Source organism: Cygnus atratus, chromosome 14, assembly GCF_013377495.2.
Source record: "Cygnus atratus isolate AKBS03 ecotype Queensland, Australia chromosome 14, CAtr_DNAZoo_HiC_assembly, whole genome shotgun sequence".
In the NCBI taxonomy this organism is placed as follows: Eukaryota; Metazoa; Chordata; class Aves; order Anseriformes; family Anatidae; genus Cygnus; species Cygnus atratus.
In genome coordinates this window covers 242,159-258,808 of record NC_066375.1, presented here as the reverse complement: position 1 = coordinate 258,808, position 16,650 = coordinate 242,159, and the positions used below count along the sequence as shown (strand labels likewise).

At 39.3% G+C, this 16,650-nt stretch overlaps 1 protein-coding gene across 14 annotated transcripts in view; it reads right to left on the bottom strand.

Annotated features, from left to right (window-relative positions):
* Positions 1–16,650, bottom strand: part of JAKMIP2 (janus kinase and microtubule interacting protein 2) — a 56,060-nt gene that overhangs the window by 16,825 nt on the left and 22,585 nt on the right. For all 14 annotated transcript variants that reach the window (XM_035560546.2, XM_035560547.2, XM_035560549.2 and 11 more), the window contains 13 exons: positions 15,488–15,985; positions 13,877–14,086; positions 12,868–12,966; positions 10,762–10,908; positions 8,834–8,974; positions 7,696–7,752; positions 5,480–5,599; positions 4,899–5,027; positions 3,834–3,917; positions 3,485–3,547; positions 1,793–1,891; positions 547–645; positions 160–213 (listed from right to left, as the gene is read on the bottom strand). In XM_035560546.2, the coding sequence (XP_035416439.1) occupies positions 160–213; positions 547–645; positions 1,793–1,891; positions 3,485–3,547; positions 3,834–3,917; positions 4,899–5,027; positions 5,480–5,599; positions 7,696–7,752; positions 8,834–8,974; positions 10,762–10,908; positions 12,868–12,966; positions 13,877–14,086; positions 15,488–15,985 (1,800 nt within the window). The remainder of the gene's footprint in view (positions 1–159; positions 214–546; positions 646–1,792; positions 1,892–3,484; positions 3,548–3,833; positions 3,918–4,898; positions 5,028–5,479; positions 5,600–7,695; positions 7,753–8,833; positions 8,975–10,761; positions 10,909–12,867; positions 12,967–13,876; positions 14,087–15,487; positions 15,986–16,650) is intronic.

Here is a 16,650-nt window from a genome sequence, read left to right as displayed (position 1 = left end):
AATGCTCAACTTAAGGAGATAAACACTCTCTAAATGAAGACTTCTGGTATTACATAATTTTAACAAATATCTTAGAAAATAGACATAGTTACAGATTTCACTTTCCCTATTGTACAAAATGTATTTTGTAAAGGTAAAATACCTCCCACTTGAACTTACCCCGTTATCACCTAGGATATCTAACTGCTTTATGAGGTCTGGTATGCTGACATCCTGCAAAGAGAAAATAAGATAAAGGCATTGTATGCACATTGTATCATAGCTGCAATATTTGTCCCTCCTATGAACAACAGCGAGACATAACATTTTGTAGTATCCCATAGAAATGCATCACACACTGATTTCAATTGCCTTTGAGCCAGGTTTTATCATTATGATGAAAATTACAAATCCAATTCAATTGCATCAGTTGTCATACACTTTTATATTAGACTGAGTTTAAATGCTTAAAATATAGTGGAGTTATTAGCGGCGATTAATATAATGGATTACGTGGGGAGCATCAACCACTCCTGTAGTAAGTCCTGCCTTATAAAACTGACATACCTTAACCCCTTCCTTCATGCAGTAGATCTGTAGAGCGCTCACACCATCTGAAAATGGGTGAATCTGGAGATTAAATGGTGGAGACCGTCTCTCTCTTTCCTGAAAATTAATTCAGAAGACACCAGAGAACATGTTAGAATGAATGAGATGTGTAGAGAACTCAATAAATGCAATATCTACGGTTTATATCATGCTTCACAAACTTAAGCTCTTCATATTAGGAGAAAAAGAAAGAAACATCACTATTTAACTACTGCTGGTAAAACTGAATGGAAAGACTCCAGGCTAAAAACAGTATGCCAAGTGGTACGGGGTTTTAAAACCCAGTGAATTGTTTTACAGCAGATTAATTTCATGAATTATATATATTTGCAAGTTGTCTGTGGAAAATGGGTATTTGACTTAAGACTACTAGGATACTCAGATTACATGCTTGCTCATCCTGGTATGTCATATGTTCTATTACCTGTGGAAAGGAATAAATTCAAGAAAATTAATAATTAGCTACTTACACACCTTCATTACCTAAAACTTATAAAATTTTGTCCAGTTTTAAAGGACCAAAGACAAAAATAAAAAATTGAAAATGTTATTTCTCATCCCTTTCAGGTATTCAGGCAAGCACAAAAAGTGAAGATCAAATTTTGCTTTCAAATATGTTTTTGGTTTACAAACATTTAATTCAATTGCTCAGTCTACTTTCATTAAAAACAGAACAAAAACAAAACAAAAACACAAACAAAACAATAACCTGGGTACTCACTCTCAGCAGAGATTTTAGCTGTGAACTATGATGCAGCTCTGAGTAAAGTACATGAGGATGGAATTTAAACCTTGTTTACCTGGGTCATTTAGATTCAATCAATTTCTGTTTATTTTAATATATTCTGTCCAGCACTATACATTTGTACTCCAGAGCAGATATAAGAACAAAGCATGCTGACAACAGAATTCTCCGAATTATTAGAAAAACACGGTAACCTAGCACAGCCATGCTGAAGTTAATTGGCTAAGCTTACCTTACCTTACTAGGCACCTAGCTCAGACAGAAGTGAACCATTTAAGTATAGAGATTACTGTTTCCAGGATATTAGAGCTGACATACCTCCACAGCCCACAATTAAATATGCTCAGCCTGATTTGTTACTCTATTATATCACTACAGCACTGGTGTAAACACTTGATTAAAGTTGGTGTTCAGTGCAAGTGCCCTGGTTCTGTCTACTGTAAGGAGCTCATCTGTCACCTCCAGTTCAAGGTTGCGGAACTCCAGCAGTTCATTCTGGTCCCGAGCATCCTGCAGCTCCTGTTGCAGACGGCTGTTTTCTGCTTCCAGTTTCTCTATCTAATAGAAATATGTAAATTCATGATCTGTGTGACTGTTACAAGAAATGTTGAATATTTGGTGAGTAACAGTTCAGATAGCATAGACAGCTCAAGATCCAAGCTCTAGAGAGGATTCATGGATACTTGCCATGTTACTTCAGTGAGTCTTTAGCTTACAGGTGAACTTCTGCTCATCAGCTTGCTAAACATTATAAAATGCTTAGATTGAAGGTTTTCCTAAAGCAATCCAATCCTAGTGAAGATCAGTGGGAAGGTTAACACAACAGAAATATCAAGTTAGCTATTAGATTATTCTACATTAGCTATTAAATGCACTGATCTCATAGTAAAGTGCTAGGATAGGTTTTTTGGGAAAGGCTGTGAAGACTATACTTGGAGGACTCTGCAAACAAGTTGGATAAACATCTGTCAGGAGTGGCACAGAAATAGCTGGTCCCGCTTTAGAGGAAATCTTGGGCTGGATCAGAGATTCCCAGTGTGTGGCACATGAAGCACAGCTGGCATGCAGGGACAGTTGTCTCTGTGGGGCAGTTACTTGTGCAGTCATCCTATCCCACATGAGCACTCCTGTGAACTGCACAACAAGCATCTCCACATGAATTGCGCTGTCAATTAGCAGACATGAATACCATGCATTGGCCAATTGGATACAACTTCCTTGCTGGCAACAACACAACCACTGGCTCCTCAGCCTGCTCTCTTCTGCAAGTCTCCAGCCAGTGCCAGGACCTATACTTTACAACAAGGTTCTCTGAGTAGGGCCCAGACAAGGACGGTTAGGGAGTGTGTTAAGACTGAAGTCAAATGAGCCCCCATAGGTCAGTTTGTCTGGAGAAGCATGGCACAGGGCTGGAGACTTATTAGGCATGTTTATGGAAGGGAAGAAACACAGCTAGGAAGCCTCATCTGGGGAGGTGAAGGAAGAGAGGGGAGCTGTTGCTGGCAGTTAATGATCTCTTGCTGATGGCAGCTGTATGTACAGTCACTGCTGTAACTGTTGGTGATTCAAGCAATGCTGAGGTCCTTCATGGCCTTATATTCCATGATTAAATATATATACACACACATACACATATATATATCTATACATGTATATATATGCACACATAGAGTTGATGCTCCTGAATGCACCAAATGAAATATTAGTTCAAGTTGCACTGGACCTAGGGATGATACAAGCCCTTTAGAATATACAGAACATACAGAAAATAGGAGTATGAAAGGGTCTTGGTGTTACAGGGTGACTGCATTTCTGCTGCTGTTTCACACCCAGAAGCTGACTTCAAAATGTCCTGCCAGGGCAGCAACAGCAGACTCTTCAGTGCAATGTTGCAGGAACACAATGTTGGAGCAGAGCTGTAATGCTAAGCAGAGCTTCCAGCTCTCAGGTTGGGAGCATCAGCAACAGTGCCTAAGCAGTTAGAGAGGTTGTGTCTATCCATATGTCATCCTGTCCATACATCTTGTCCATATTCAAATATGCTGTTCTATCCATATACTATACTTATAAACACCAGACTGCATATCCAAAAGCTGTATTGCAGCATCCAGGTTACCTTTCCGAGTGAACACACAGAACTTGGGAACATACCTTGTCTAAAAGTTCTTGGTTCCTCTTAATAAAAAGCTGTTTGTCTTCTACCCAGTGAGAGTCCTGTTGGATGAAGCAGTACTGTTCAGAATAATCAAACTGTATTAGGTTGGGCATGTTTACTGAAAATTGGAGCCACAATATTCAGGTTTAAAAATCTTACATGAACAGACTGCAAATTACAGAATAACAGCATATTAGTCTACCAAGCTTTAGAAAAGCTTCTGAACCTGCTAGACCTGCCTGCTTATTAAACAGTGACATTGCATCTTAGGGAAGTTTAGACTGAAACTGTACTAGGCATATTCTAAGCAGAGCAGTTAAAAGAAGATATACAAGAAGTGCTTACCTGCCCTTTCTGTGCTAAAGTTTTCTCTAGATCTTCTATTTTGGCTTTATACCTCTGTACTTCAGCCTGGAGCTGCTCTTGAGCCTGTTTGTCAGGTATAGCATTAAACAACAACAAAAACAGGAACGTGACTGATATTAAAGGAAACCAAACACAAGAAGAATCATGGTCTATGCTGTTATTTCCACTGAATGAGTAACCATTACAAAGATTCTGGCTCATCAATATTTTCTGCCCCCTCACATATTAGCATATAGATGACACAGGGGGACAAAGCAGCAGATCATCCCCCTCTCGCCACCCAAGCCTGTTAGTAACATGTATTAGAGTGGCAAAACCCAAGATCAGGTATTCAATGGGACAGACTCTGCTCAAAGACCCTGGTAAGGGGTAGTCCCTAAACTGAAGAAAAGTGCTTAGCAGATGAGACTGGCAAAGGGCTGTAGAAAAAAGCAATCAGAAATGCCTGGGAATTCTTCAAGAACTGACTTAAAGTGGTAAACAATCTGGTATTACCTCACATCTGACACTGCTTTGAGCAAGAGGTTGGTCTGGAGACCACCTGAGGCCCCTTCTAGCCTGAACGATTCCAGGATTTTATTAGATGGATAACATTTTTAGCCTTGGAAGGTTTACTGTAATCTGCATCACATTCAAATTTGAATGTAATTTGGATGTATTTTTTAGAAACAGGTGAGTATTCCTAAGGTTGGTACAATCTATGCCTTTGTGCAAAACCACAGGCTTCTATCTACGTTTGCAAATCCAACACCTTCATACCTGGGAAAAACACGAGAAAACTCTTGTGATTCTGTGCCAAACGGCACAATTGTCTGCTTTGGTATGCCTTCCTAAATGCAGGGGTTTGGGGCTCAGCTGGAGGACAGCCCCTTGTAAACTGAGTTATTGTGTCCATCTGTAATCATCATTCCATTAAAATAAACGTAGCCAATGAGGGAAACGGACATTTCTGTTGTATGCCACTCTATTTCTTTGTATGCCACTTTGAGATATCTGTATGTTCTGATGGCAAGGAAATGCTTTTACCCTCAAACAAATGCTGACCTTGGCTTCTCTTTCAGCATCTATGATGCCTCCTGTTTGTTCCTGCAGTAGTGCATAAGCTCTCTGCAGGGCCTGATACTCCTTTGTCAGCTGTCGAAACCGCAGCTCTGATTCTTCTGCGGCTAAACTCTGAGGGAGAAGAAAGGACATGTCTAAGCACCAGACAACAGTGCACTGCCAAAGCAAAGAATGCAAGTGTGACTTGTTAAACACAATAGTTGGTTTATGGATCTTGATTCAAAACAGCTTTTTGGTAAGCTTGCTGTAATAAGAAGTAATAAAAATGTAGACTTTATAGACCATTTATATGTCTTTAAGCTAAAAGAAATATAACAAGTTCATTTTCTTGAGGGGGAAAAGAAACTCAGATCACAATGAAGTCATAGCTGTAGACTCTATGGATTAGATCTTTAAAGAACCTCTCAGCATTTCAGGATATCAGTAACTGAAATTGAGGCCAAACTATGAAGAACTTGTCATTCAATATTCAGGAATAAAAACCTGGAAAGCCTGGCCACTTGCTTTGAAAGTCAAAATCTCATGAACACCTGTCCTTACCTATGGAAAGGGTCGAATCTTACCTCATCCAGATCATCATCTGGAGTTGCTGGTGTTCTGTCTGTTCTATATGAGGCCACAGAGGATGTTTCAGAGTCCATGGAATCATCATCGTACCCAAAAACTGTATCCACCACATGTCTCTAAAGAAGGAAAAACATGTGATTTCTGAATCTCCTTGGAAATGGGCTGAGAGCATTTCTGAATGGGGGAAAGGTTAATTCCAATTGCTAGCTATTTAAAAAAGGAAAGACATGAAAAAAGAGTTATGTACAACCCCTGCAATTACCACCTCCAAACAAAACCAAAGGGAATCATACTGAATATTAGGTCTTGTGCTGGTGGAGAACATGAGTTTGCTAATTAATTTTTCTAGACTGAGGATCTGGCTCAATCTAAAACTTGGAAAACATTATGGTAGCAGCAACATACTAAGGAGAAGTCTCTGCCCCACACAATGTCAGGAGAATCATTTGTTAGTCTCAAAGCTGTTCAAAAGGCATCTGTCAACATGCAGCATAATATGCAAAGACAAGACAATGCCAGAAAAGGAAATGTCTGTGTGGAATAGGGAATCTCCTCCTTCTCTCACAGGCACCGCTGATATTCTGAATATTTCAGTGCTTCTCTCACTGATAGTGCTGTTCGAGAAAATGAGTAAATGTTATGCTAACACAAAACAATTTAATGTGACTTTAATCTCACATATTTTTCCAGTCATATAGTAACTGACACATGTTGTAAGAGACTGCTCACACAACACAGCTTTTTTGTATGTCTGATGCCTCATTGTCTCCAGTCTTGGTAACTGAATTCACCAAATCAAATGAAAACTGAGTCATGACCTATGAAAGTATAGGTGCTTGACCTGCAGGGCTGGGTTTTAGGGCACAGAGATGAGCATTTTAAAACTTGCTTTATGGGTAACTGTGCTGAAAGCTGTTCAATGAGCATTTTAGATGCACTTCTGCTTTGCAATATTTTTCTTTTTTGCTGACAGGTTACAACCTTCTAAACCTGGAATTAGAATCCTCTTCCCCCCCCCCCCAAAAAAAAAGCACAATAAACTTTTTCATACATTATCTTTTTTCTTATTTATTTATTTTTACAAGTGAAGACAATAGCCATATCCTTCCATGTTTCAATTTTTGGCTTAGAAATAAAGTTAACAGATGAAAATACTTTTTAGTCCTTGCCTCACAGTTCTTTCTGTTGCATATTGCCTGAAAACCCATATAGAAACAATGTGATGACACATCTAGGATATACTGGTCTGAATTTCTGTCTTGTGTGCAGGGAAGCGTTGCATTACTTTCACAGAACATGGCTGACCACCTAAGGAATGTCCTTGAGGACAAAAAGCAACCAAACTATGTGTCATACACAGTACCTCCACTCTCTGGAGATGGGACATGGCTGTTGCACAGTCATTCTTTATATCCAGCTGATAAAAAAAATATTTGAACCACTGCTGACTACTCAGCTCTAAAGTTGTCCTAAACTATACCAGCTTTGGACTTAGAATCATAAAGGTTGGAAAAGACCTCCAAGATCATCGGGTCCAACCATCCCTCTACCATTAATATCATCCACTAACACACGTCCCTAAGCACCACGTCCAACCTTTCCTTAAACACCCCCAGGGATGGTGACTCCACCACCTTCCTGGGCAACCCATTCCAATATCTAACTGACTTGACCCAATACTGAATAACATAAGGGGCATCCAAACAATACTGAATAACATAAGGGGTAGCCCTGTGGAACTGAGCAGAAGAGAATGACACACAGTTCTTCTGACAGACTTCCACTTGAAAAATTAGATGGATAAGGATTTTGCATTAGTGGGAATTGCCTAGATTGCCTAGGATTGGCCTAGATGGACTACGTGGACTACAAAAAATAGCAAAAGGTAGATGGGAAGGTCTCTGGAAACATAAATACATCTCAGCATAGTAGGCCTTAAGACCAATATTTATACGAAATAGAAGGAAGATTATTATAATTTTAGAGAGAAGGGAAAAGACACATTTTGTTGTGAATAAAATAGCTATGCACCCTTAACTGAATTTCAAAATGGACCTGAAAAGCTGTCCCAGGTTAACTAAGGTGTTTATAAAACCGATCACTAAAGCAGCTTGTTATAATCCACAGAACTCTCTTTAATCAGATTGCTAAAATGTGTTTTCCTACAAAGCCTACTGGCATTTTATAACCTGAAAACATTTTTTCCTCTTACCTTAATTGGCTTTGAACTCCTTTTATTCTTTCTGCGACGAATGAGTTTTTCCCTGTCCTGGAAAATAAGATTAAAAAGTTATTGGACTTAAAATTTGTATCTTGCTCTTCTTTTGTTTGCAGTCCTAGAATGCCAAATCTACAGACAAAACAAAACACTGGGCTTCCTCTGACTGTGTTTACACTTTCAAACAGGAATCTGATCCCAGGTGGAAGGAAGGATTCATATTCTAATCTGTGTCTGTGTGTCAGCAGAAAACCATCTGAAGAAGGGACGAAGGGATAGCAGAAAATAAACCCCACTGTTGTGGGGTTGCTTTGACAGCCTGCTTTGACAGGCTGTCAAACAACAGGCGCTGATTGATTTCCTGTTAAAATCACTGGGAGGCCTGTTGCAGGGGACTGTTTTGGGCTTTATATGGGAGGCAAACTGTTTGACTTCACTGCAGAGGTGATGCTGCCTCTATCTCAGAGTCATTAAAAGATACTAGTGTTGGTTTCAACACTCCTAGCATTGATATCTTAGAAGAAGCAGCAGCCTGCTTTGGAGTCTCTCTCTCCTTCCCCTCAACATCATAATACAAAGCCAGCTAAAAAAGGATTGTATTAAAGGATATGACAGAAGAACTAACCATAGAATCATAGAATATCTGAGTTGCAAGGAACCCAAAAGGAGTCATTGAGTCTAACCCCCCCCCCTCCCAAAATAAAAAATAAAAAGATCAGAAACTAATGAGCCCCAACTGGCAGCATGCTCTTTTCTAGAACATGAAGGATATTGCACTGTGTGCCCGCATATCAAGATTTTAATAATAGCCTAGTTACAATGGAAAGACAGCTTGTCACAGCCCTGCCTTATGAACATGTATGTAATTTGGTGAGCTCCACTGTTCTTAGCCTGTGTTCATTTCCAGAGCTCAGTTCACACACACAAGCTACACCTTTTCCTTGTAAGGCTGATGCCCCATTAGAAAGCCAGTTAATAAACCACACCCGCACTCACCAACATCTAAAAATCTGCAGGTGTTAAAAGTAAGGAAGAGATGAACTCTCAGACCTCTATTTATAATAAAAAAAATACTAACAGTGGTGAACTCTATACAGGAATTGTTGCTCATTTCCTGGTTCTCTGGACGTACCCTTGTCAACTCATCAATTATGTTCTGTTGTTCTATGACCTGAAGCTTTAAAAATTCAGTTTCTTGTTCCTCATTAGCCTGATCGAGGTCATTGAGAGATTTTAATTTCTTTAGAGGAGGATGTGATGTCATTTTTTCTCTCTGTGGTATGAAGAAGAAAGACACAGATAAAATAATATATAGCAATTACAAGAAAAAGACAACCTTTCAGCTAAAAATTAGGCATTGTTCTTCATTTAAGATGTAAAGCCATTTAAATATGCTTCAGCTACATAATTCTTGTAACTTAAAATTTTGTAATTCATAATTTCAGCTATATAATTTTTATAACCCACAAGCAATTCTTAATAATAAAGCAGCACTGCAAGGCCGAGTCCTTCAAGCACAACAACAAAGATTTCTCTCTCTACTTAGAGGCAATATACCCTCTACAGCAGCCTTTGAAGGTCATGTACCATAACTTTCTGCACCATGCATCTAGATGTCCACCATGTGGCAAATATATTTGTATCCCCAGGGTGCCTACTGGGTATGCCATGAGGTCCCATGACCCCATGCACTTGCATATACCCCTCATATGACCATATACAGTGAGGAATCGGACATTTTAGACTTGTGAAAGACAGGTATCCAGTCAGAACAAGAGGAGAGGTAAATAATGGGGTATCAGAACTATTTTAACTAGAATTCTGTATCCTGCCTGTTTCAGAGCATATGTGGGAGAGATGTCTATAGCCTGTGAGAATCAATCTAGCCACCTACAATTTGCTAGCTTCCATAATTTGGGCATCTACACTATCAAGAGCAAATGTCAGGGAGCTAAATTAGAACATAGGTGCTGTGTGCGCCCATATGCACCAGGGGTGCTGCCCACCGATGCCTAATGCATGCAGACACTCAAGTCCCTTCTGCTTGCTGAGGGAGAGCCCAAGGGGCCATGATCTGTGATCTGCTACAGTTGTGGAAGGAGAATTCTGACTTGTGATGTCCGCAGTAAGTTTATCTGACTTCTGGGCATGAGTGAATTGTAGAGTCTTAAAGTGGATTAACCTTGTAACTCTGAAGCCTTTCTTCTATAAGACAAGAAAGTGAATCTGATAGTCTCATCCTAATCAGCAGGAGAGTTGCATCCACTGCAGAATGGTCAGCCTGCTCAAGATGAGGACAATGGCTATTGTGAGCCAAAGACAAGAGACACAAAAACTTAGCAGCTTGCCAGTTTGCATCTGGCAACCCAAGATTTCCACCTTTTTTTTTTTCTTTTTTTATATTAATGTCAAGGCAACATTGATGCATGTGCAGGAACCATATTCTAACTGACACTAAGGATGATTCCATTTGAAGGAACTACAGACATAACCACTTTATTCCCACTTCATATAGCCCTGATATATGAAATATATAACCCTAGCCATCACAACACCATTTTCCCTCTCTCATATACATGTACAATGCATGTGTTTTATGGGAATATTATATTTGCTCAGGGGCAGACCAGAACTTCACTTTGCCATCATCAGCTCTACAATGTTCTTTGTACAGAACACGGACATTCTAAGCACTCTAAGATGGCAATCAGGCTGGCTGAAAACATAGTTCTTAACAGCTTCCTTTTTGGTTTACAAATGCAAAATGGCAGAGTAGAATATGACTCAATGATACACCTTTTTTTTTTTCTTTTTCACTCACAAATCTAATTTTTGGGATAGTATTAAAGACTGATTTTATGAATTCACTTAAAAATATTACACATGTATGCATAACCCACAATGTTATGTAAGTCTATTATGTACAAACCTAAATATTGATATATTTTATCAAGTGTTACACATACAAACTTTGTTTGTACATGCATGTACTGTGCAGACATGCACGCCAAAATAGACATATGTCATGCAGTAATGTTCATTTTGCTCTTCAATACTGACCATTTCTATATTTTCTTTAGTGACTGCTTTGAGTTTATCTTCCATGCGCTGCAAAGACTGCATCAGTTCATCATTTCTCTTCGTGAGGCACTTGTTCTTTTCCAGGAGAGGTTTACATTGTTTTTCAGCTTCTCGGACACGCTTCAACTGAATTGATAGTAGCAATTAATAATTATAAGCAATCCAAATAAAATATATTTTTCTCTTTCATTTGTTAGAAATATTTTTGTTAATCTTCCCTGTTGGACTACTGTCCCCGTAAAATGCCAAACAAAATGATCAAATGGAACTGGCAAAGCAATCCTAGTAATGCTTACAGCTTCTATAAACTTACTTTATCTATAAATCTCAAAGCATAATTCTGCACATCTATTTCTGAAAGATGGCTTTATCTATGTGAAAACTCATACATAGGAATGAAGCCATCCTACGAACCACTAGGCAACTGCAAAGCTGCTACAAAAGCCCTAAACAAAGCCAAAACCTCTTTTTAATCTGCAGGAAACCCACTGATTTTCTTTGAAACACAGATTTTCATAGGTACCTACTCAGTCTGGATCACAGCAACAACATATATGTAAACCTGTTTCTTAATGCAACACAGTAAAATACTTGTGCACATGCACAATGAATGTTGCATTAATCAACAAATCACGTATCATTTAAACAACAAATCCCATCAGATTAAAAGTTACCTTAGGGCATATTTGTAAGTTCCAGTATTGGCACAGCTACAGTTTTAACCAAGTTCTCTTTCTTTGCAAAACTAGTTCCATCTGGTAAAACTGAGTGTTAATACATGACATTTCTTTTTCTTAGGGAGGACAAGGAAAATTATGTGTGGCTGTGGAAAGACATCCTCCTTGTGCCCAGATGATCTACCTAATGAAGGCACTGTGCCAGCTCCGAGTTACTGTTCATCACTGGGAGGTTCCTGCCCCTTGCATTTCTGCTGGGGAAAGGACTGGGAGAATTTATTGTAGCTATTAAGGACTGTTAACCACATTTGCTTACATCAGCACATCATTTTACTAGGGTATTCAGACTAATCCATTACATTTTGCCCAAAGTGGGCTAGCAAGCACCTGAAGATCCCTTCTGCTAACAGGAAAGGGAGGAGCTGCCATAGGTGGCCTTCAATCAGCACAATTGTTGGCAAAACAACCATCTGTCCTACCCTAAGTACAAAGTTAGCTGTTGCTGGTCTGAATGTATCTTAAGGTGCATGGTAGTTCTAGCGGTACCCTGGTCACATTTAACAAAACGTATTCATTGTAGTCACATTGTGCAAGATACAAATTTGAAGCATTTTTAAGGATTTTTTTCTTGTGGAAAAACAGGCTAAGTATTTAATGACATGCAACAGCTAGCCAAGCTGACTCATCAGACTACAAACTATTCAGTATTGCAGAAATTTGATGTTTGAGAGCTTTTCATAATTGAAGAGAGGCATGTGAACACATTTGTAATGTTATTACAAACTTTATATTATTTTGCAAATATTAAATTAAGAACATTGAGGATATCCAAGCCAGCCACACTGACATGAAAGGAGTGCATTAAGACCCCTAGCTCAAGAATTATAAAAAATACCAGGAGTTGAATTTCAACACCCTCACCCTTAATCACAGAAGCAGAAACATGGAGTAGTCAAAAAGCCAGGGTGCTGACTTCAACACACAGATATCACTGCCTAACAGTAAATCAGATAAGGGGATGAATTCACTGTTGTCTGTTCTCCCTAGATCTGATTCTTAGCTGTTCTCATACACTGGACTACAGACATTATTTGATTTACAAGATAAGTCTCATCATGCACTGTTGTATGCCCAAAAACACCTGAAAAGGTCAAGGAAGGAACACAATCAATCATATAGAAAGATATAACACCCTTTGCCTCAGCTTCCATTGTGATTTTGTCCCCGTATAACTTCACTGAAATTACTGTTTAATTCTAAAGTGAAAAACCACCCTCAGTCTCCTGAGTGACAAGCCTGATGGATCAAAAAGGCACATTTATCGCTGAATGTCATGCTTGGAGACTCCTCTCTTTGCCTTCCTTATGGCTCCTGGCCCCCTCTGTCTGACAGTGCAAAGCTCACACACCAATTCATTTCGTTCATCAACGAGCAATGTGTTCCTGTCTTCCAGCTTCCGAATCGTGGCATTCAACTCTGCTATCCTCTTCTGGTTTCTGCGCAAGTCCTGTTCATTGGTAACAACATAATACAGTTACTAATTCTTTTCAAAATACATTTCGGAAAATAATCTCCCAAAACCACATACTAGTCAACTTAAGCTGTCATCATCATCACCTTCAAGTGATTTTTTTTTTAAATGATACTTAATATTATGGCAAAAATGTGTTGTTGGTTGTTGGGTTTTTTTTGTTTGTTTGTTTGGAAGAAAGCATCTAGCTTGGGGGAAATTTTAAGACTGAGAATTTTCAGTTGTTAACAAAATCTAAAAAAAAAAAAAAAAACAACACAAAACTGAGGTTCATATGTTTTCTGATAGGGGAAAAAAGCAAAAAGCTAAAAGTTTCTAGCTTTTCTTGCCTTCTCCTATACGTTGCTTCTACTTGCTGAGCCATGAAAAAGTAAGGACATCCCTTTCACTATCAGTTGCCTTTACCTTCTTATTCTTCATTTGCTTATGTGTAAATACGTGTATATACATATTTGTTGTGTAAATGCCATGTTTAGTCACTCAACTAGGGAAGTTGCATGCCTTGTAAATGAAAGCAACAGCTACACATGTAGAGAGCAAGACAGAGAAAGAGGAGGTGCTCCTGAGCTTCCTAGATTCCCCCCAGCTTTCTCCCTACCTGTCTTCCCAATTCTGTGTTTGTTTTTGAGGATGCAGACTACCCAGATAGTTATGATTCTTTCAGAATAGCACTTATTATTTAAGAAGTTTTATGTTTGTAAATACAGCAAATGAGGAAACAGAATTACAAAGCTTTGTCCAACTGGCCTTTTCTTAGAAGAAGCTACAGTTATAACTTCTCTGTAGTGAATAAGAGCGGGAATCTTTTCCCAGGGAACAAGAAAATTTTTAAGCAAAAGAAACCAGCTACGTTTCTGTTTTGCAGCATCCAGTAAAACCTGCGTACAGGGCTGCTGCAATGCTCTGAACCATCTCCAGCCCTTCCTGGTATCTCTCTCTTGGGACTGCTCATGTTACACTCTGCCTCCTTCACCAAGAAGAGCTGTTCATCCAGAGCTTCCTTCTGTAGCTGCAGCTTCTGCACATAGCCTGTCTGTGTCTCCAGTTCTTTCTCCAAGGAAAATATGATCCTGTCTTTAGCCTTGATCTCGTCCATCTGATGAGACAAACACCAGAGCAACAACGTTAGAGCGTAAATGCAAAAGCATTTCATCCTTGTCCAATCTAGGACGATATGATTTACTTAACACCAGTATTCACCACTTAAATCTGCTACATCATATCACACAAGCTTGAAAACAATACTCTTTGAGGCTTCAGACACAACTGTATGCCATCACATATAGTAACAGATTTGGCAGCCTTTCACAGAGTGAAGCCTTGGAACCAAGCATGATGAAATATGCAAAATGTCTCAGCTCTTGTAACGGCAACAGACACAGGGTAATAAGATACAAAGCTTCAAAAACTGGATGGACAGTTCAGGCTTTCACCTTGCATCTTGGTCAGTTATTTATACTACTGAAAACTAAGTCTATACTCCAACAAAACCAAAACAGTTTAGAATAGCTCCTGCTTATATAAAATGAGCTACAACAGCTGAGATGGTAGAGGGTACGGATGGTTTCTTACAAATTCTGTGCAAACCCCCTATTTCTTAAAGCTGATTGACAACGTTCTTAATCTTCATCTGAGTGCAAATGATGACTGGGAAGAAAATTTTAAATTAAAGCTTCTATTAAGACCAGCACATTTATTATCATCTGTTTGTTTTGGGTTTTAAACCTATTAAACTGACTTTACCTCAACCCACGATTTTTCTAACTTTTTACCATCCAATTATCTTCCTCCTCCCATTGTGGGGGAGGAGGGGAAAGGAGGTAAGTGGTGGCAGTGGGGTGCTTAGCCACCTACCAGGGTTCAACTACAATGCTTTAAACTCAAAAATACCACTCCTGACACTGTTTAAATCACCATCTCTTTTACTTAACTGACAAATCTTGAATTTCAGTTTTCAAGCCACATTTTCCAATGTAGTAAGCAGGCTCAGCTCGCTGCATGATAGGGAAACATGGCCACTTGCACCATTGCCAATTTTGGGTCTCATTTTGCTCATTCTCCCCAGTAATTACTGAAGGCTATGCCAAGATCAAAGCAAAAGATCTCTCTTCTTTTGCCATGCTCTGTGTTTAATGTGTTTAAGATACCATCACAATGGTTAAAGAAACTAATAAGCTGTCAGTGCACATGCAAACATCTTCTTTTTCTAATGCTTTGCATGGCAGATGTATTAGCATTTCAGCAAATCAATTCCTTATGGACTGGACCAATCACTCTTACTCTATGGAGTTATTTGCCCTCCTAGTGGTCACTCTAGTGGATTCACTGTGATCTATCTGATGCTGAGATATGATAATGCAACGTTTTTATTACTTTTGCAAGCCAAGGTGCTTTGCAGAGTTCTGTGATTCACAAAAACCTGAGAGGTACAGGAAGCAAACTCACTACAGCATAAAACAACACATGAAATGTTTTGGTGCAAGGAGGGATTACTAACCAAGCGGCGAATATCCCTCTCACTCTCCCATTTGATCTTAGAAATGGCTTCCTGGTGGGACTGATGCTCACTCCGAAGATCACCCGCCTTGATCTTGTCAGCTTGGATCATATTGTTAAGGGCCTCATCTACCTGCTTTTTTGCAGACTTCAGTTCAGTAATTTCCTGCAGCAGCTTAAGGCGCTCAGAGTCAAACTGTTTTCTGGCCTCTTCACGTGCCTCAATAGTCAGCGCTGTCCTTACTTTATCACTGCTCCCATCCCGCAGTGCACACAACGCTGACTTGAGGCGCTGGATTTCACTGTCTCGGACTTTTACCATCCGTGTCATCTCCTGCTCGTGCTGTTTGATGAGGTTCTCCCTCACAGCCTGCAGCTCCTTCATTTTTTCCTCATGAAGTTTGGCTTTTAGCTCTGTGATCTGCACGGTCTGCTTGCGCTGCTCCACTTCACGGATACGTTTAGTTTCTTGAGTCTTCTCTCTTTCTAGTTTAGCAACCTAAGTTGAGACAAAATGAAAGTCACCTGCTACCAAGATACTGTTATCAAAACAAGCTCACCCAGGCACACAGCCTTATCAAAGTGAAGAAGACCCTGCTGCAGACCCTAGATGCTCCTCCATCCTCCTACCACAAAATATGGGCCAACTCCTACAGCCCTCACATAGATTTTGCACTGTCTTTACTCAAGCCAAAACATCATTGTCTTCTCTAGGTATCTTGCCTTACTCAATGAGGCTACACAAACTTTCATTTTCCCTTAAGAAATAAGATCCTGTATATATGTATGCATTTGTCTAATAACTTTTTAACCCATCAGTCTGTTTCAGCCAAATTCATAAGAAAAGTAGAGAGCTTAGCAATAGCAAGATTCCTACAACTTTCATGACCATGGGTAGTCAATTACATGAGACAGAAGTATGTGCATCTATAGGATCCCAACTGAGGTAAGGTGAGAGTCTGAAGGACCGGAAAACATCTCATCTTTTGCAGATTTTCTTATCCATAAGTGAAGCTTTAATGGGCATATGTAGTCAGTTCTTGAACATGAATCCACAGAAAAGCATGCTTCACTGGTTATTACACTAATGGAACAGCTAGCTTTACTTAAAATAATGTCCTTTGCTACTCTAGATTAAAGATAATTTTTAAAGTTCTTGGACCA